The sequence below is a fragment of the Podarcis melisellensis genome, assembly GCF_964234715.1.
Source record: "Podarcis melisellensis genome assembly, chromosome: 6".
Classification (NCBI taxonomy): Eukaryota; Metazoa; Chordata; class Lepidosauria; order Squamata; family Lacertidae; genus Podarcis; species Podarcis melisellensis.
The window spans coordinates 96,604,596-96,626,403 of NC_138538.1; the positions used below are offsets into that span (position 1 = coordinate 96,604,596).

The following is a 21,808-nucleotide window of genomic DNA, read 5'->3' on the forward strand; positions in this document are numbered from 1 at the left end:
GTGCTGACAACCCACGCTACGCCACTGCTGTGGAAATCTTAAAGTCATGTTTTTGCTGGGAATGTGGCTCAAGAGTCCAGTATAATTACATGTCCACAATTTATTGAAAGGCTATAGAAGGCTACTTGCTAATGAGGCCACAATTTGTGTTGTGAAACGCATCATGTGGTGAATGAAGTCATTGACCAGGCATCCAAATAGGCTCATTCATGGGTTTTGTGCTGTCTGGTGGAATTTTGTTTGGACAGGGACCAGTGATCCCTATGTTTGATCATTATTATTATTATTAGTGGTTGTAGTAGTAATACTGTAGAACTTACTAATTATTGTTGGAAAATAATAATAATTATTTTAAAAAAGAACTTACTAATTATTTATTACCTAAAAGGTCTCCAAGTGACTTACAGTTAAAAAGATATATCAACACATTGCACAGGTGGAAGAAAAGAAAAAAATACTTTAAAACATTAACATTTCATACAACATATAAAAACAGAAACACCCCCCTCCATAACAGCCCCTCCAGGGCTAAGCTGAACTAGCTGCATAAAACTGCATGTGAACCAGTTCAGAACAACTATGCCAACTACTAATTTGATTGAGGTTAAGAATGCAAGCCACACCCAAATACGATGTTGATTGCGGGTACTTCTGTTGTTCTGTAGCCCTGAACAGAGATAGTTAATGACCAGTAACCATGCCTTCTAGCAAGATGCCATCAGTATTTCAAAATGCTAAAAAAATCCAAATACGTAATGACAAAACTCAACACCACATTAAAATCAGACTCGCAGAATACTGTTTTCAACTAAATAAGGTGCTGTTTAGTAGTCTCTTAAAAGAAGACAATGCAGTAACCATATGGCTTTTCCTAGGCAAGGAATTCCATTGGTGAGGCTTTGCTATCAAGAATAGTAAGCATTTTATTGGGGTAGTGAAACAACTTCCCTGGCCATTGACCTTGCTGGCTGGAGCTGATAGGAATTGGAGTACAACATCTGGAGGAGTGGAGGTTCCCTTCTCCTGATTTATATAGCAGTTTCCAATGCAGTTTGCATATTATAGCTATAAACCTTATAATAACCACGTAGCCAGTGTGGAGAAGTGCTAAGGCAAAGAGAATAGTGTCTTGCTTAAGTGGGTTGATATTTCAGGTGAGATGGGCAGGGATTTTCCAGTTATAGCTACAGCAACTTTTTAAATTACTGTTCTCCATTTGGAACAACTTTCCTTGTTTTATTGTTATAATGGTTCCGTCTGTTTTTATAATTGTGTATGCTGTTAATGTAACCCACCCTGGGACCTTATGGTGAAGGGCAAGTGAGAAATTGTACAAATGCTGTAAATCAATTTAAGATCTGCCTTGGCTAAGGAGTTGCCAAATCTGAACAGTGAACCAACTCAAATGTTCCAGGCCTAGGTTCAGCTAAGCTATAGTATAGGTAAATGAATGGGGGAATCTGGCTGTGGTTCACTCCTGAAACTCACAGCTTTATCTTTTGCTTTCAGTGTGCTTGAATGGGGTCCCAGCTCTACTGAACTTCGTGGTAGTTCTGCCCACCAGAGCAGGCACCTTCTTGAATTCTCTGCAAGGGTACCTCAGGAAACAGATGGCAGGAATAATGATGGGTGAGTATTAAAGCATACATTATCTTGGCTTCCTGTTTCCAGCACCTTCTACATACACAGGCAGTAAATGGGTGGGGTTATAGTGCTTAACAATTTCACTTGGACCCAGGGTCCATGATTGTGTTCAATGATGGTGGGTGTATATTATATTTTTGGCTTGGAGATGCTTGGAAAATAGTGAGGCACTGTGCTTCCCAAGCACTCCTGCAGCTGACATAATGGCCTCATCCCACCCCCTTCTCATCTCTGAGCTGTGAAGACGGTCAGGGCCTTGCCCCTGAACCCCACTTCATCCCAAGTCAGGACTGAGAAGTGTATAGCCCTTTGAGCACCTCTGATGTTCAGTGTGGCAAGACTCCTCTGCTATTCTTTGTTGAGAGGGGCACGGCCTGTGTTGGAAGCATGTTTTTGGAGAGAGTTTGACACTGAACGTGCCATGGTAATGTTTGTTTTGGCAACATCCAGGTTGGACTCCTGTAATACTCTCTTTGTGAGACTGCCTGTAAAAAAATATACTGTGGGTGCAAAATGCAGAAATTCTGACAGGCTCATTTATTAGGATAATATAACACAGATAACTACCAGATTATCTTTGTCCTGATTTGATCTCCATATCCAGTTCAATGTACATCTGAATCTGGCCAAGACCAGGCAGAAAGATCAAAGCTGGAAGCAAACTTCAGGTTGTAGATGGTGGTGGTCTGGGTGCTTGACACTGGAAGTGAGAGAGCAAATGGGCCAACAGTGCAGGAGAAGAGCCAAGATAGGAATTGGGGTTGAAAGGTGGAAGTAGAAGAACTTAGCAAAATATAGGCATGAATTGGAGAAGCAAGTGTCAGGGGAACAGGGGAAAAGCAAGACCAGAATCCAGACTAAATTAATAGGGGTGTGGGGCTTAAGCCACGTTCATTTGACAGAGGACAGGGTTTGACCTGGCGAGTGGGACACATGGCCAGTCAGTGCTCTTGGTTATTTTTGGCCAGTTGAATGAGTGTATGTGGGGTGAAGAGTTGCATTTCTGAACAAAATTGCTTTCTACTTTTCATGTTAAATTGACACAAACCAGCTTTCTGTGTCTCTAGCAGGGTTCAGTGTCTGGCTGCATCCTGTGGGCTGCCACCAAATAATAATTTGAAATAGTATTGTTGATTGTAGCAGTAGCTTTTTGCTCCAGTTCTTTGGGGCTCAAGAGCTATCCTGTTTGCAGAAAGCATGCTGCACATCTTTTCCCTTTCAGCTTCAGTGTAAGAGATGCTTCATTTCTTAGGAGGGTATGTAGATGCCAGCAGAGGCCCCTCTCCTAGTTTTTAGCTCATATGTGCTTTTGTGAAGCACGTTCTATCCTGGTTTCTGTCTTTAGCCTACAGCCTTCCAGGGCATACACTGTTCCAGCTCATTTTCATGCAACTTGATGTTTTTCCATTATGAATCTCTCTAGTATTGCTGAAAAATGTCTTTGACCATCTGGGTCTGCTGTTCTGGGGTATTGGATCAACATACATTTTGTTCAGAGAAAAACCTCCAAAAAATAGCCCCAATTTCAAATAGCTCCTTCAGCTGTAGACTCCATCTGGAAAATGTGTGCTCCAAACATTGCGGCAACCTCTAGGAGTAAAGTTGGAAAGGCATTTGTGGGCAGGTTAGTTTTCCTTCTGCACAGGACAGATTGACACACTTTATAGCTCTGGCATGAAACAATAGGCATGAAAAGGAATTCAGTTCTTAAAATTGTAGTTTAAGAAGTCCTTGTCATGTCAAGGCAAGTCTGGGATTGCGAAGAACTGTCCCAAAATCTGGAATGGGGATCACACACACACACACACACACACGCACACACACACACACACACACACACACACACACACAAACACTACACCTTGATTTCCCGCTCTCTGCTACTGGAACTAGAGTTGAGGACTTGAGCCTAAAGAGCAGTAGGTAGAAGCGACTTCTTTGACCAGGCAGTGGTAGAAGGCCAAACTCCTCGTATTTTATGCTAGGTTTGACCAATCCAGAGGCTTCATACTGCTTGCCAGTCTTTGTTATACCATTTCCCCTCACCCTTCTGTGCCTGAGGAGGACCCTGAAGCTTGCATGTACGCAGCCCCAGGTGGCTGAGCAGGCTAGGTCCCAGCTGTGGGCCATGAGGGCCCACTGGAGAGAGAGGTGGTATGCGTGGGTGTGTTCGGCTCCATCTTAACATCCAAGTCAATAAGCAGCACCCACACAGATAAAATCCTTTGAAAATTATCAAGTTGGGGAATTGTAGATATCGGAGCCAGCGAAGTGTAGCGGTTAGAGTGTTGGACTAAGACCTGGGAGACCAGGGTTCAAATCCCCACTCAGCCATGAAGTTCACTCTGGGACCTCAGGTCACTCCTTCACTCTCTCAGCCTTCCTCTCTCAGGGCTGCTATAAGGATATAATGTAGAGGCAGAGTGCTGTGTGTGCCACCTTGAGCTCCTCAGAGGAAAGGTGGGATAGAAATGAATAAATACAATGTCTCTTTTAATTTGGCCAGGGGTTGCACCTTGATTTACACACATAGGTAACTTTCTCAAGTTCTCTTTCTTGCAACTAATACATAGTTATTTTGCCAGGCAAAAACACCTTTTGCAGAAAAGTCTGCTTTTAGAAACTTTAACTCGCCTTATTTCTGTAATTGTAAGTTATTTTAAACTATTTTTAATATTGTGCTGTAATGTTGTAACCTGCCCCAGGATCTTAGGGTGAAGAGTGGGTAATAAATTAAGTAATAAAAATAAATACTGATTATAGTCAGATTATCTAGTTCTTTATAAAATTCTGCTTTCAGCATTTCTCTCGCCCTGCCCCACTCCCAGCAGTTCAAGACAAGGTTCCTTCCTGTGTCTGACTGTCTGAGCATTTCAAGGATATGTTTGCATCTCTTCTTGGTCTGTTTCTGTGTGTGTGCATTTGGTCCTGATGCCCCAAGTGAGCCTGTGGCTTCTGCCTGCTCCATGTATAGCCTGAAAAGCATTTGCCTTCTTCTCTGCTAATGCTCTTGTTGGCTTGTTACAGAGGTTTACTTTAGGCAATAGATGAGATGTGCACTTAATCATCTCCAGATTGAAGCTTTGGCTTTTTCAGCTAATAGGTTGTTCCATCCTATTGGAGCCTTTCCTTTCCAGCGTTTTTTTTAATGGCCAGCCACAGATGTGCCGAAAGCATGAATAGCTGAGAATGTTTTGGAAAGCAGGCAGCAAGACAAGAAGCTTTGTAATGTCTTTGCAAGAAAGATTCTATAGGCACAACCGCTTGAAGGAGCGCTAGCTGTGCGTCTGCTTGAGCTCTGCAGAATAAATACCATTTGGAGAGAAGTAAAGTTATGCCGTGGATTCCTGACCTGTTTGGGTCCTGTATCTGCTTTCTTGCCTGCATCTTAGATCACAGAGACAGAGGGTCATGATGCTGATGGAGGTGGTGTGGGTTTCCCCTTTGCATTTTGTTTGGCCTTCGCTCCTGCCCAGCCCTTTCCTTCCCGGTGTTGTCGTTGCCTCATCTGTCTTGCCTCTCTGAGCGTTGGTTGGCCTGGCATGGTTTTATTTCATTTACACCTGCTGCCTCTAGTTCTCTTCTCTCTTTTCTCCCCTGCCCTCCACCCTCTCCAGTTTGTCTTTTTCACATTCCATTCCACTGAGACGGCTTCCCAAGGTTCCAGGAACTGTTTTCTGGACACATTTAATGGCCTCTTCTCAGCTCTAATCTGCAGCCAGGCACCATACACTCCTCGCCTCACTCTCCAAACTGAGCGTTTGTGAGACCTCCATCCTGCCAGTTCTCGTGCATCCTGACTGCCCACCTTGTGTCTCCTCCCTCCTCCCCTTTGCCATATTTAAGGCCTCCTATTTGGCATCTTGCAGTTCTTCCACCCTAACTTTCATTCCTTTTTTTCCCAAGTGCCAGCTTTAGGATGATGACTTCCTAATCTACTTTTAAACCATTATGACTACTGTTTCTCTCCCTCACCACCCCCATTTCATGGGCCTAACTGTTCAAAACGAAACAGCATTCAAAACGGTTAGCATCTGCCGTACTGGAAGGGAGTAGGCGGATAGCTGTTCCTTAGGGTTTTTCTTTGAAATGTACAGGGGTAGGTCATTTGGTTGAGCATGCGAGCACTGTCTCAAAGTAGCAATGTAACTTAGATGGAAATAATGGTGCAGGCCTTGATGGGGAAGGAGACAGGTGTATTCCCTATTGTGGGCAGTGACATGACCGTTGCAGTCCTGGAGTTATGCGCATAGCAATTGGACAAGAATGAAAATAGGCTTTACTGAGGATTTTCATTTAATTATGTACAGTGGTACCTCTGGTTGCAAACGGGATCTGTTCTGGAGGCCCGTTCGCAACCTGAAAAGAGCGCAACCTGAAGCGCCGTGTCTGCGCAGGTGCGCGTTGTGGTTTGGCGCTTGTGCACATGTGCGAAGCACGATTTAGCGCTTGTGCGCGAGCGGCAAAACCTGGAAGTAACCCTTTCCGGTACTTCTGGGTTGCCGTGGGACGCAATCTGAAAAGATGTAACCTGAAGCATCCGTAACATGAGGTATGACTGTACAGTGGTGCCTCGCAAGACGAAATTAATTCGTTCCGCAAGTTTTTTCGTCTTGCGAGTTTTTCGTCTTGCTAAGCACGGTTTCCCATAGGAATGCATTAAAAATCAATTAATGCGTTCCTATGGAGACCGCTTGCCAGGCTGGCGGTGCGGAGAAGGGCTTTTCTCCCGACCGCAAGCCTTCAGCACAGGTACGGGAACAGAGGGGAAGGCGCGCAGCGCTTCTCCTCTGTTCCCGGGGCTTGCGGTGGGAGGAGGGTTTTTCCTCCCCACCGCCAACATTCAGAACAGCATTCTGAATGTTGGCGGTGGGGAGGAAAACCCTCCTCCCGCCGCCAGCCTTCGGAGCAGCCTTCTGTAGGCTGCTGGTGGGGCGGAGAGACCTCCTCCCGCCGCCAGCCTTCGGAGGAGCCTTCCAAAGCCTGGCGGGGGGAGGAGGGCTCTCCGCCCCATCGCCAGCCTTCGGAAAAGCCCTCCGAAGCCCGGTGGGGGGAGGAGGGCTCTCCGCCCCATCGCCAGCCTTCGGAAAAGCCCTCCGAAGCCTGGCGGGGGGAGGAGGGCTCTCCGCCCCACCGCCAGCCTTCGGAGGAGGTCCGAGGACAGTGGGGAAGACGCGCTGCACTTCCCCGCTGTCCCTGGAGATTTCCCTATGGGCTTTCGTCTTGCGAAAGAAGCCCATAGGGAAATTCGTTTTGCGAAGCGCCTCCAAAACGGAAAACCCTTTCGTCTAGCGGGTTTTCCGTCTTGCGAGGCGTTCGTCTTGCGGGGCACCACTGTATCTCCATCAATGTATATTTAATGTTTGTTTTATATACAATTACTATTTAATATATAATATACATTAAATACCGTATTTTTCGCACCATAGGGCGCACCGGACCATAGGGCGCACCCATTTTTTTGGGGGGGGAAATAAAGGGGAAAAAATTATTTCCCCCCCCCCCAGGCGCGGGGCTGGGGCGGGGGAAGCTCGAGCTTCCCCCGACCCCAGCCCGCAAACAGGCAGCTCTCTGCAAGCCGTGGGAGCACTCCCGCTGCTTGTGGAGAGGTCTGCGAAGCCTGGGCGCGCTGAGCTCAGCACGCGCAGGCTTCGGCATGCTGGCAACTCTCCGCAAGGAGCCGGAGCGCTCCGGCTCCTTGCGGCGAGGTCCGCGAAGCCTGGGCGCGCTGAGCTCAGCGCGCGCAGGCTTCGGCATGCTGGCAACTCCCCGCAAGGAGCCGGAGCGCTCCGGCTCCTTGCGGCGAGGTCCGCGAAGCCTGGGCGCGCTGAGCTCAGCGCGCGCAGGCTTCGGCATGCTGGCAACTCCCCGCAAGGAGCCGGAGCGCTCCGGCTCCTTGCGGAGAGGTCCGCGAAGCCTGGGCGCGCTGAGCTCAGCGCGCGCAGGCTTCGGCATGCTGGCAACTCTCCGCAAGGAGCCGGAGTGCTCCCGCTCCTTGCGAAGAGGTCCGCGAAGCCTGGAGAGCGTGAGGGGTCGGTGCGCACCGACCCCTCTCACTCTCCAGGCTTCAGCGAAAGCCTGCATTCGCACCATAGGACGCACACACATTTCCCCTTCATTTTTGGAGGGGAAAAAGTGCGTCCTATGGTGCGAAAAATACGGTATACTTAATACACACACCTAACACGCTTAATATACAAAGAGTGGCTCCTTGCTTGCAATCTACATTTTCTGGTATTTCCTATTCTTTTTTTCTTTTTGCAGGGGGGAGCAGAAAGAGAAGGAGAGGGACTAACCAGGGATGCCATCTCCTATTGTTGAGAGCTGTGGAACCCCTTCCCCTCCTCCTCGGTTAATGCACTGCACCTGATTCATGTTTTACACTTGCTACTGCACAACCCTAACACAAAAAAAATATTTAACCTGGAAAGTATACTGCATTTACAGTTTCCCTCAGAAGCCACAGAATGGTCTAGCCAGAGAACCCAGCCCCCATCTTTGTCCCTAAGTGTTATTTCCCACAGTTTCTTTCCCATCCTGGACAAAATGTCCTAGATTCTTTGAGCAAAGCAGAATAATTTTTGGCAATTGAAACTTGCCCATTGGTTGCTTTTAATTCCATTTATTAATTGCATCCCATAAAAATCTATTTAAGCAATTTCACAAAGCAATTATGCAGTTCCATATATAAAACAATTAAAAACTCTTCCATACGTAAAAACAATTAAAATCAGTTTCAGATTATGCATGTCTTTATTTTGGTCACTTGAGTTATTGAGACAAATTTGGGCTGACGTTATCTTTTTTGCAGTTTGCTTGTTTTTAAATGAGGATAGTGTAGTCCATCCCTTTATTGCAATGACAGCTTAGATGCACTTGTTTGCTTTTCTCCTGGGACATATTTGTGTCCTGAAGTATGGGTGGTGGTGGTGAGATGAATTCCATCGGACGTCTGTTGTGTTTAACAACTCTTTGTCTTCCAAGATAAGTTAGCCACCTCACTCATGTGGGATCTAAAACTGAGGCAGCTTTTCTTTCCACAGATGGTTTCAGCAGCCTTGTATTGTTATATGGCTTTGTATTTTTGATGTTTCATGTTTGAAATAAATTTATTATACAGGCATGCAGCCTATAAAAAAATATTCAAAGGAATACAAAATAAAACTATCCTATAAAGGATAAACTAAACAGCATATATATAGATACACAACCTTCACATTTCTTTTCTTCAAGGTATGTCTCCTTTGAACAAATATCTAAGGCTTTGTATTCCCCCCTTCTAGGTATAAGCATTCAGTTTCGAATAATAAAGCGTTGATGGTAGTTACGGAGGAACCAATAATATACATTTCTCCCCCACCTTGCCAGCCAATGATCAATCGCACAGAGTCACTCAGGTAAGCAACCTGCTGAGTCAGGATGGTGGTGTTTCGTGTCTGATAAGCCCAAGGACTTGTAACTAGTGGCTATGCAAAGTTTTTCCAGGTGCACACTGCCAAAGCTTTTAGTTTAGACTCCTTTTCAAAGTTCCCTCTACAGAGATGGTTCTCTTAGACTGTTCCATAATGTTATTAGAAAGTTGTGCTGACACTTGCATATTTGCTTCTATTGCTGCTTGCACAACTCTCAGTGTCTCATTTAGATCAATTTCTGTCTTCTCTTCCTCTGTGACTACCATATCCACCAATGGTCTCCGGTTTTCTTTACTCCCACCATTTTGTGGAGCTAATTTGTACCCTTTATACAACAGTCCTTCCAGGTTAAGCTTTATTTCAGTTTACGGGGTGTCGTATCCAATGGAATGGGTGTTCACTCTGTCGTGAGACACTAGACCAGGAGCAAAGGCTTGTGGGAAGTAGGCTGGACTCCCTCAGTTTTCCCTCTTGTCTAGATGCAGACAGTCTGCACGTTGTTGTTTTTTTCCACACACAAAAACCCCCTTTCCATTGCTCTTTACGTTTGGTTGTTCTGCTTATTTGCCACCCTTCTTTTATTCCTTAGTTGTTTACTTACACTGATAAATTTTCCAGAACTGGTGCCCTTGCCACATCACCAATAGCCATTCCCGCATTCAGGCATGGCGGCCCTCTATCGGCTCGCTCTTTTTCTTTCCCTCAGTACCCTCAGCAGCTGCCACCATTTTTCTGGGATCACAACTGTATTTCTTTCATTTTGGTGTGTGTGCTACTTGTGTGACTGCTGGTATGGCATTTGCCTTGATTTAAAAATGACTTGGCCACCTCCTCCCAGTTCGCTGTTTTTACACCAGCAACAGTGTGAGTGTTCCTATGAAGTCCCTGCCTGCCACCTTCTATTTGCCTTTGAAATTGAGCCCTGCCCAACTGCCTCCCGGTTCACTTTGGCAGCAGCAGAGTGCCAGCCCCTCGTCCTTGTCCTCCTCGTCAGCAGCTGTGACAAGGAGAGAGAGTGTAGCTTCTGTTCTTCCCCACTCCCAGTCCACGGTGTGGCAAATGGAGTTGAGTGTTTATTTGGTGAAAATCAGAGGCTATCTCTGATCCCCTCCAAGTGGACCTGTTTGTGAGCAAGGTGAATTGACAGCTGCTCCGTTATTTTCAAGCTTTCAGGACACTCAGGAGGAGGCATGGGATATGCTGATAGTTCCATGGCCACGGGACCTGCCTTACACCTTCCCCCCCTCAATCAATCTTACCATGTGTTCTTCGCAAGGTCAGACAAGAGAAGGCAGAATTAGTTTTCGTTGCTCCCTTTTAGCCTCGCAGGCCATGAATGACAGAACTTCAAGCCCTGTCAATCACTCCGCTATTCCTTCTACCTCTCTCTCCAACATTGCTGTGACAAGTTCCTCTACTATACCTGTCTCCTCAGTGGCTGAAACTGACTGGCATTTGAGTGTCACAGCCTAAAGTGCCACAGTTTAGACTACGCAGTTGTTTCAACGATCCTAGCCTTCAGATGCCCTTCGACAAAATGTCTTTCCCAATCTACATGGATGGCCTTTACATCTTGGTGCTCAGAATCCGGCTTGCAACCTCACAAGATATTGATTCAGACATTCTTCAGTATCTCCAACATGGACTACAGAAAGGCTTAAGGCCTAATACTCTCAAAAGACACGTCTCATCCATTTCCTCCATTCTGAGTGCTACTGGTAGGCCTCCCTTATCCCAGGACTGGTTAGTGAAACACTTTCTCAAGGGTTTTGGTACGTCAACACCCACCAGTGGCACATCGCTTTCCCACCTGAAATTTACACTCGGTCCTCACAGTTCTTCAGAGACCTCCATTCAAACCTCTGTGTCTTGTACCCCTAAGGATCCTTTCTTTCAAAGTTCTCTTTGGTGGCAATCACTTCGGCATGCAGAGTGTTGGAGTTTTCAGCCCTTTCTACACCTAAACATCTTTGTATTTTCCACAAGGATAAATCACACTGTCACTCTGAAGACAGACAATTCTATAACCCCAATAAAGATACAGATCAAGATCCAAACCTCAAATCAATATTGCTATTACTCAATATTAGTTTTTGAATTTTCACAATGTTTCCTTGTTCCGTTATTGTCTTATGGCTATTTCTCTGAGCTGCCCAGATCTGAAAACTGCAGATGTGGAAAAGCATGAAGCTCCTGTGTTACTGAAAGTGTAACATTTTCCAATGGCTAAATTACTCATAAAACAACTGTGGTCAGTGAATTGGAATTGGAATTATTGAAATTAACCCAGGTCATTACTGAGACTCTCTATATCAGTGTCAAAAACAGCTTTTTGTCTCACTTTTCAATATCTTTATCGGTTGTAGAGAGGTTTATAATGACCCTCCCTCCAGCATATGTTTGTTTCTCAATAAAAAGATAACTGTAGTATTGCATTTTCCAGGTTGAGGCATGAGCTGCGAGGCTGGGTTCATAGACATGAAGAAGAAAGGACAAAATCAAGGATGTTAAATAGTCAGCAGCAAAAAGCTCAGCCCATCCAGGTATGTTTATGCTGCTGCTTGTTACCTTGTGCAAGAAAGTGGTTGAGATGGCCAACAAGACGCAGGAATTATTGGGATCAGGAGCTGGACTGAGGAACAGAATGGAAGCTCCCCAGGAGTGGATTGGGCCCTGGTGCTTCCAGTTGCCTTCCCAAACAAACATATTATATTCAAACATTTTAGGCTTAATTTATGCTTTATTTATACAATGCAGTTGTCACTCCTGTAATCAAATTTGATGATACACCAATCATGATTAAATTTGTTACCTGCCCTTCAGCAGTAGGTCTCAGGGCAGATTATACTATTTAAAATACATAATTTAAAATATTTAAACCTATTACATTCACAGGAATTGGGTGGGTCCTGAAAGCACACATCTTAGGTGCCAAAGACCAGGGTAAAGAGGTGCATCTTCATTCTCTGAAAGCTGCATAGCGAAGAAATCAGACACATCTCTATGGGGAGGGGAATTACTACAGAGAATGCCCTATCCTGGGCTGCCACTCTGAGGGAGATGGAACTACCAAGAAGGCCTCCTCTGCTGGTCATAATACCTGGGAGGCTCTGTAGGGTAGGAGGTGGCCTTTCAGAGATTTGGGGCTTAAGTTATTTAGGGGTTTGAACACTAACATGACCATCTTGAATTGGTCCTGGAAACAAACTGCCAGTCAATGCAGTTCTTTTAGAACAGTTGTAAAGGCAACCCCAGTCAGTAATCTGGCTGCTGCATTTTCAACTAGTTGAAGTTTCTGAGTCGTCTTCAAGGGCAGCGCCACGTGGACTGCATTGTGATAATCCAGTGTGGAAGTTACCAGAGCAAGGAGTACGGTGGCCAAGTCAGGAGGATGTCTGAAGTTCTGCGTCATGTTGATTGCTTGGATTATATGCTATAGTTTCCCTGTAGCCCAAATAATTTGATAAAAAAAAAAAAGTTTTAAGCGTTAATTGTTGTAAAGGATTATGAACCCCTATGAACATTTCTGCGCACAAAACGTACCTTCAATGTTACTAAAAGAAAACTATGGTGATAGCCATTAAAAACTGCTATTGGAGTGGGAGATCAAAGATGAGATGGTAAAGGCGACAATGACTAAATGGGCTATAGACATTGATTACAATATAGAAATGTCTGCTTGAGAGAAATTGGGGAGGGGGACCATGATTTTCTCTACCTGCTATCTTATTAAGGAAAACTTACAAATGATGATGTACCAGTGGTACTTGAAACCCAGCAAATTGGTGAAAATGCACAGGAAATCATCTAATTTATGCTGGAAGTACCACAAGGTGGAAGGAACCCTGATGCACATGTGGCAGTCATGTAAATATGCCAGAGAGTATTGGGAAATGATCCATACAGAGTAGTATACGCGAAAAAATGGAAAGAAAAAGAGATACCCACTAAAGAAATCTGGCAGAATAAATTGATAGAATATACAAAATTAGTAACTGTGACTGCAAAATTGAGAAACAAAGACAAGTTACAGATAAGAGAAGACTGGAAAATAGTTTTGGAAAATATCTTAAGAGGATACAATGTTCAAACTAACCTACAAGTAGGAGTTGACATATGAGCAGCAGATAACATCATATAAAGGAAGACTTGGGATGCAAATGGGTAGAATATCAGGATATGCAGCCAATCAAGGTTTGCTTAGAATGTCTTGGAGAGATGGACTAGGAAGTGGCCCAGAGTGCCTTCCATCAGCTTCAGTTGGTAGCCCAGCCACATCCCTATCTGGACAGGGATAGCCTAACTACTGTTGTCTATGCTCTGGATTACTGCAATGCTTTATACATATGGCTGATTCTGAAGATGGCTTGGAAACTTCAGCTGGTGCAGAATTCAACGGCCAGGCAGCTCAGCAGAGCAAGATGGTTTGAGCATATTGCACCGATCCTGGTCCGACTGCACTGGCCCAATTCAAAGTGTTGGCTTTGACCTATAAAGCCTTAAATGGCTCAGGAGTACAATACCTCAAGGACTGCCTCTTTCCATATCAATCTACCCGACTATGAGATAATCTTCTGAGGCCCTTCTTTGTGTGCCTCCTCCTCAAGAGGTCCGGAGGGTGGCAACACAAGAACAGGCCTTCTCTGTAGTGGCTTCCCGTCTGTGGAATGCTCTCCCCAGGGAAGTTCGCCTGGCACCTTCATTATATACCTTTAGGCACCAGACAAAAACGTTCCTTTTTAACCAGGCCTTTGGTTGATTTAACATCCTATGCCCCTTTAAAGTTGGGGGGGGGGCTATTTGGTTCTTGTTTTCATTTTGATTATGTATTTTGTCATTTTTATATTCTGATTTTGTTCTGTGAACTGCCCTTCGGGTATAGAGCGGTGTATAAATTCAAGAAATAAAATAGATAAAATAAGTCCTGTGAAAAAGGATATATGAAAAAGGAAAAAGGATACTGTAGGGTGTTTGTATAAAAGCTGTCTAAATGCATAAAAGAAAGAGCAAACTATGGTGATATCCAGCTAAGTCATACACAGAGTAGGCCCAGTGTACTTAAGTTTATTGATTTCAATAGATGTACTCTGACTCAGTTGGATTATGACCCTGATAATTCTTACATCTATGTACCTGACTACTGAAGATGATTTTATATTTTGTAGTATTTAATGAGCCAGAAAATTAACTGGGATTCCATGTTCATATATACAACCTCCACAGAAGTTTTTTAAAAATAGATTGGCCCATTGCATGGACACCGCAAAAAGATCACGTTCAGTTGAGTGAAGAGTAATTTCTCTCTGTGTAATCACACTGTCTCTCCACCCCACCCCACCCAGAATGCTTCAGGAGAAAAATTGAATTCTGAGCTGATGGCTCTTCCATACACAGACAACAGTGTTGGGTGAGTGAAGATGGGATCTTCCATCGTAATATTTTGATGGCATTACTCTTCCATTGGATGCAAGTTCTAACATTTTCCCTAGAGAAGAAAATTCCTTGGTCTCCCTTGCCCCAGTACAGCAATAATAAAAAAATAATAAATCCAAACTAAATCCTACTTGTAAAGGACCACTGAAACTTGAAATGATACTTGTTTTGCTGAAGGAGTCCTGGCTGGCAAGACTGGCAGTTCCCCTCGAATTTAGCTTTCATCCATTGTCTTCTGAGAATCATTAAGAGAGGCTTCTTCTAATTGGGAGCTATCTGTTAGTTGATTTGTCCTCCACAATTTTTCCAACTCCTTTTTGCAGGAAATTAATATTGTGTCTATCACCATGAATTTGCAGGAGTGAATTTTATAAAACTGAGCATGTGTGTTTCAGATAGTATTTATTTATTTATGGCATATATATACTGCTTAATCATTAGCATTTGTAAGTGATATGCATAAAAATAAAAAATACAGAGAATAAAAAATTCAGTGGAACCTCGGTTTTTTAATGTCTCCATTGACAGACATTTCACAACCCGAACGCCGTAAACCCAGAAGTAAATGCTTCTGTTTTTGAATGCACCTCGGAAGTCGAACTTCTGAGGCGGCTTCCATTTTGAATTTCCCTATTGTACTGAGGCTTCTGTATTGAGTTTTTGGTTTTGGAATGTTTCGGAAGTTGAATAGTCTTCCAGAACGGATTACATTCAAAAACCAAGGTTCCACTGTAAAAACTATTCATGAAACCAGACAGAAACACTGCCTCCAAATGCCTTCTGCAATAAGAAAGTCTTTGTCATGTGCTGGGAGTTCAGGAAGGAAGGTGCCTGTATAATCTCAATTGGGAGGGAATCCTACAAGCTTGAGCCTATGACCCTGAATGCCTGGCTTCTAGTAGTTATGAGCCATGCATCTGAGCCCTAACGGAGACTCCCTCAAAGACCTGAGTGATCAGGCAGAGATACAAGTGAACAGGTGATCCTTAAGATATCCTGGACCCAAATTGTTAAGGACCTTGTAAATTAATACAAGAACCTTGAACCTGGCCCAGGAACAAGCCACTGCAAATTTTTAAGCGCATTATTAAATAAGGTCCTGTGCTTCATTATAGTGTCCTGTGCATGCAATTCTTCTTGGTTCTAGCATTTTCTTCTCATGTATTTCAGCAGGAACTCAGGGAATGAGCTACAAGTTTATTATGCTTCTCCACGAAACTACCAAGATTTGTTTGAAGCAATTCACAGAAGGGGAGATACATTCTATGTGGTATCATTCCGTAGGGTAAGTGTGTTATGGTTCAATGCAGAAAGTATAGAGGAATCCATTGCAAATTTGGAGGGTATAATGCCCCCCTCCAAGAAATCTTGATAATCATTTCTAATCTCTTCCAAAAACTGCATCTCCTGTGGTTCTTTAGTGGGAAGAAGAGGCAGGGATCCATTTATATTATTTAGTCGTGATATTGAAACTGTTTTATAGGCTTGTTTGGGAAGAATTAGGCTTTGGCTAAGCAGCAGAGGGTGAGATTTTCCCTCTTCCTATGGACCTCTTCACAATTATCAATTTTCCAGGAGAAAAGAGAACTGTGGGGAACCTTGTGGGGACAAGAAGATGCGAGCACATAAATTACCACATCCAGGCCTTTATATCAGAACAATTAGGCATGCACCCAGTTTTCCATTGCACAGATGGATCCTTGCTGTCCTGTCCATCAAGAAATCTGCAAAAGCTTTTTTTCTAATGAATAGACAGTGCAGTCCCAGGAAGAATAAACACAGCAATATTAAACTCCATTTTGTGCTAGTTCCGGTGTTCTTGAAAATACCTTTAGGCTTACTTCCATTCTAAGCAATGTTGACTAGTTGTCTGTGCTGGTGGCCTGGAGAGAGTGAGACAAGGCAGGAAGTCATCCTGTAAGCAGTGCACGTGCACCTCATAAATGAGTTGTTTAGACTGAAGAGTTAGGCTCAGGTCAAGAGTTTTATGGGTTCAGATGCAGCCTCATTGACTGACCTCTAAAGCTGCAGTATGACTGTTTGGTCGCCCCATCTGTCCCTCACTTCCCTCTGCAGCATGTGCAGAAACTGCCTTCTTGACTTTGGGACCCACTACTGGTCTCATCTGCACAATCTGCCAGAGCTTATCTTTGCATGCAGGGGAAATCCTTAACTTGCCAAGGGTTTGAGACCCATTGGCTACCCTCACCTGGCCAGTCAAATCCATTTCCCAGAGTGTTAGGGAAGGGGTTGTACCTCTGGTGGGTGACACATCATGCTCCTTCTATGATATTTTGTCCACCTTTGGTCCCCACCCTGCATTCAGCTCTCAGCTGTGGCTCCTAGCAGCTGTCAGCATGCAACGGTGGCCATACTCTGGGGAAAAAAGGGGGGAAAGTGCATAAGAGTTAATTAAACCACATTCAAGTTGCATTGTGTGGTTACACCACTGCCTTCCAGCAGATGGCATAATTGCTGAACTGCTTTTAAGGCAATGGTTTTCAAATGCTCTACCCTTCTGACCTCATTTAGTCTGCAGATAAACCCTTGCATGTTTGCAGGAAACATTTCAGTGCAATGGCCAAGCCTATTGAACCTCACCACTACCTCACATGAATGATGCCCTCTCCATCCAGCTGTTGCCTATTGCAAAGAGAGTTCAGTAGTGATGAGAGATCTGTCTTCTAGAGAATTTTGTTCTCCATTACTGATCTCCTTATAACTGTATTCCAGTAAGTGTAGGTCCTGCAGTGTTTCTCTCTATAGCCACCACTTAATACCACCCATTAATAAGGCGGCGGATCCACTCCTGCTAACTGCCCCCCATTAAATATAGTGCACCCACAATTTACCACAGATCATCTCGTGGGGGACTTGTGTGAGGGAAAACTTAATGACTGGAGTCTCAAGCAGAAAATAAACTAACAAGAAAAATGGTTTATGAAACAAAGTGGGTCAGGAAATTCATTTTTTCAGGTAGAAGTTAACTTGCTCACTTTAACTAACTCAGTCTTAAACACAACACTATAGGCACAGCTCTTCTTGAACTTCAGTTACTAAAAATCAGTTGTTACGCTTCAGGTGGTAGATGTTCAGGTTTCTAGAACAGAGAGTAAAATGCTCAACTCAGTTTCTGTCACTGAGATATTACCATTAAATACTTTCAACACCATGCCATTTCCTTCACAGCTTCTCCTCCGTTGCCCACTCTCTTAGCCGTCCCACCCCAGAGGTCTTCTAAATGAGGGTCCCCTCACCCCCTGGGACTGGGCTGGGAGTCTTCTGGACCTAGAAGAACTCTCCCCTCCTGGCTGGACGGACACCCAGGGAGGCTGCCATCCCCCCAGGATCTCCCTCTCCCGGCTCAGACTCAGCCCTCTCAGGACACTCCTGTCCGTATTCCTTTCCCAGACTGTCAACCTGGTCTCCCTATCCTCTCGCTATGGATAGTCTCCTCAGGGTGCATGTTTCACTTCACTCAGAACCTGTTCTTCTTATCTCACTCCCAATCAAACCCTGTTGCTTAACCTGAACTTTTGCCCCTTCTCAAAGCCAAACCATATCTCTCATCTTAAATCCAGCTCTATCTAACTCTCTCCCTCAGAAACAGCCCCCTTTATTCCTCCCCCCACAGTGCTGTTCCACCCTCCTCTGTGGCTAGTTGACTCTGTAGCTCTGGGGGAGTTGAGAGGGGCTGGCTCACCAGACGTCGGCTCTGCTAGGCTGGCTCTGCTGTCCGTCAAACCCTCACTCTCTAATATGCATGGCTCATCTCAATTTTTTTTTTTTAAAAAAAGTTTGCCAAAACCATCTACACCTTTCTTTTTGCGGGGGGAGGGCGGCACAATTTGCATGCTTTCTTCTGACATTTATTTAAGAACTGGAATTAATATGACCTTGCTGCTGATGGAAGAATGTTGTATGTACGAACTTGATGGAAACTTAATTGGATTCTTGAAATGTAATTTAGAGTTTGATTAGAGATTGCATAAATGCTGCTGCACAGCAACCCCCCAGAGTACCTACCCACCTCAATAACATGAAAGTACCCCCTCCCCTTTTCATCAGAAGACAGTTTGAAAACCATGGCTTTAAGGGATGCTTTAATTGAAGAAACGCCAGTCTTCTAGAGAGCATTGGAGCCTGCTTTGCTAGCCAGGAGTGTGTGTGCTTAAGCAAACACAACTTGGGTGAGAGAGACATTAATCTGGTCTCACCTTAGTCAAACTCCACCTGTGTCTTCCAACATTATTAGCTCATATGGGTAGAACAGGAACATACATTTTTGCTAAAATGAGCATGGAATAGGATGAAGGGATTGAGGTAGCAGAATGCATATGGAGCAGACTGGAGACAATTTGATCTAAGGAGACAGTAGGAAAAGAAGTGGCAGAGTGTGAAGTAATGGGTCCCATGGTTGATATTATTTACCTCCAGGAGCTTCAAAGACTTCCCTTCACTGAAATCTTCCTTAAAAAAACAGTCCAGGCAAAATGGGTGTAAAAATGAGCTAATAGTTTGCTATGCAGATTATATTTCCTTCAGAACTAGACACTGATCAGGACTTTCCAATGTTGCCCAAAATGTTATACAAGCCCATCCAAAGTCAGGAGTTTGGACCCCTTAGACATTCTCCCATTCGTTAGATGCCTTGTAACATAAGAGTCCTTTTTTTTAAACATGAACTAATTTTGTTCAGTGCACAGAATGGATATTGCTAAGAACAGCAGTTGCTGATATTTTTGGAGCTTCTCTATGTTTTGGCCTAGCTCTTAAAGAGGATATCAGTCCACAACATATAAATGTTCCTTTCTATCAAAAATAAGAGAACAAGCACCCCCCCCAAAAAATAATAATTCCATGAACAATCTTGCCAGCAAATGTGAACGCTAGGTGAGAATCTTCCCCGATGACCAATATTCTATGTGGTGGGATTTTATTTCTTATGATAGAGCCTTCAGTGATGCAAGTCTCCGCTTTCAGTGCAAGTAGTAGTACAGCCCAGACAGTTTTATGCCCTCCGTGAGAACTAGGCTGTTGTGCCAATGGGTAGTTGCTCCATTTGATCTCTATATAATTCAGAGCCAGCCACCGAACGGTATGAACTTCCTGGTTATGGATCATGTGTGCATTGGCTTAGCTGGGTCATTTTATTTTTAAAATTGCAATAAAAGATGCTATGTTAAAGTATGAAATAGTTATCTTTATCTCTTAGAACTTATAAATATGTTTTTTCCTTAGGAATGAAAATGGGGCACCACTTATATCTTGATTTAATTATTTGTTAGTGCTGTCAGGGCTCGAATCTGAGTAACCAATTGGCCATCTCTGCTGTGGATACTGGCAGTCAGTCAAAACTGCCACCACCTCTGCAGTTCCTTACCTGGTGAATTTTGGGCTTTTGATTCAATACACCTCTACTCTAGCCACACACTTGTCAGATACCTCAGGGCTCGGTCCTCTCCCCCAAGCTCTTCAACATCTATATGAAGCTGCCGGGAGAAATCATCAGGGTTTGGGGTGGGTGTTCATTAGTAGCAGATGATAGTCAGCCCTACCTCTCATTTCAGTCGGAACCACTTAAAACAGTGAATGTTCCTGTGTGAGTGTCTGGAAGCAATTGGAGGATGGATGGCGGCTAACAGATTGAGGTTGGATCCCAACAATTCAGAAGTATTGTTTCTAGGGAACAGAGAACAGGCAGGTGTGGGGGACTCCCTGGTCCTGAATGGAGCAATTGTGCCCCTGAAGGACCAGGTGCGCAGCCTGTGTGTCATTTTGGACTCACAACTGTCCATGGAGTTACAGGTTAATTCTTTGCCCAGGGCGGCTGTCTACCAGCTCCATCTGGTACGCCGACTGAGACCCTACTTGCCTGCGCGCTGTCTTGCCAGAGTGGGGTGTGCTCTGGTTATCTTCTGCTTGGACTACTACAATGCGCTCTACATGGGGCTACATTTGAAGGTGACTCAGAAACTACAACTAATCCAGAATGCGGCAACTAGACTGGTGACTTAGAACAGCTGCCAAGATCATATAGCATTGGCTCCCAGTATGTTTCCAAGCACAATTCAAAGTGTTGGTGCTGACCTTTAAAGCCCTAAATAGTATACCTGAAGGAGCGTCTCCACCCCCATTGTTCAGCCTTGGCATTGAGGTCCAGTTCCGAGGGCCTTCTGGCAGTTCCCTCACTGTGAGAAGTGAAGTTACAGGGAACCAGGCAGAGGGCCTTCTTGGTGGTGGTGCCCACCCTGTGGAATGCCCTCCAATCAGATGTCATGGAGATGAGTAATAATATATCTTTAGGAGACATCTGAAGGCAGCCCTCTATAGGGAAGCTTTTTAAGGTTTGTTGTTGTGGGTTAGTTGTTTAGTCGTGTCCGACTCTTCGTGACCCCATGGATCAGAGCACGCCAGGCACTCCTGTCTTCCACTGCCTCCTGCAGTTTGGTCAAATTTTTAAGGTTAATGTTTTACTATGTTTTTGTATAAGCTGGAAGCCACCCAGAGTGGCTGGGGCAACCCAGTCAGATGGGCAGGATATAAACAAACAAACAGACAGATAGATAGATAGATAGATAGATAGATAGATAGATAGATGTGAGCAAGCAGTGTGCTGATGTCTGCTGTTCAGAATCTGACTTGTCCTGTTGTCTGAACCTAGGCACATGCTTTATTTCCTCCAAATACAGTAAACCACAAGAAGTAACAGCAGTTTCTTTTTGCTTAAGGGAGAATGTTTTCCTTGAGCCCAAATAAAATGATGCATTCTACGTTCAGAGTCAAGTCGGTCCAGTCCACCCACATGTTCCAGTACAGGGTGGTCCGATGTCTCATACCAAGTGGGCCGCAAGAGTACTTTGACACAGAACTGGCGGGCCACACACTGCCTTGTTGTGTGGTGGGTGGAGGAGCAAGGACAAAATTTGACACCTCCGGCCAAGCTAGATAAGTAAGGCACCAGGCTTTGGGAAGAAGGTGCAAGGCTCTGGCAGGGTCCTAGAGCCCTTTCTTTTTCTTTCCAAAGCTGGAAAATGCTAAATAGGCTTTGGGAAGGAGGAGGGAGAACTCTAGGGCCCTGTCAGAACCCTCATGCCTCCCTCCCAAACTTTGTTTATCCAACTTTGGGAAGGCAGCAGGAGGGCTGCAGTTTGGGGGGAAATCAGATCTTGTTGAGGGCCACCCCAAAAGGCTTTGAGGGCTTGTCCTAGTAGTTCTGCCCCTCCCTGCATCCTATACCATCTTGTTGTACTACTCTCTACTTTCTGGAAGAAAGTCACCCTGTATGCAGTGGCTCTGTTATTCTAAGCATACAATTG

The 21,808-nt window shown here is 44.5% G+C and overlaps 1 protein-coding gene across 2 annotated transcripts in view; it reads left to right on the plus strand.

The window, feature by feature from the left end:
- The window catches only part of ATF6 (activating transcription factor 6), an 80,676-nt gene that overhangs the window by 16,673 nt on the left and 42,195 nt on the right, over nt 1-21,808 (plus strand). Inside the window, exons 10-14 of one of the 2 annotated variants that reach the window (XM_081915096.1) lie at nt 1,510-1,629; nt 8,928-9,041; nt 11,500-11,599; nt 14,399-14,463; nt 15,663-15,774. In XM_081915096.1, the coding sequence (XP_081771222.1) occupies nt 1,510-1,629; nt 8,928-9,041; nt 11,500-11,599; nt 14,399-14,463; nt 15,663-15,774 (511 nt within the window). Of the gene's footprint in view, nt 1-1,509; nt 1,630-8,927; nt 9,042-11,499; nt 11,600-14,398; nt 14,464-15,659; nt 15,775-21,808 lie in introns of both variants that reach the window. The other variant, XM_081915095.1, reaches the window with a different exon arrangement.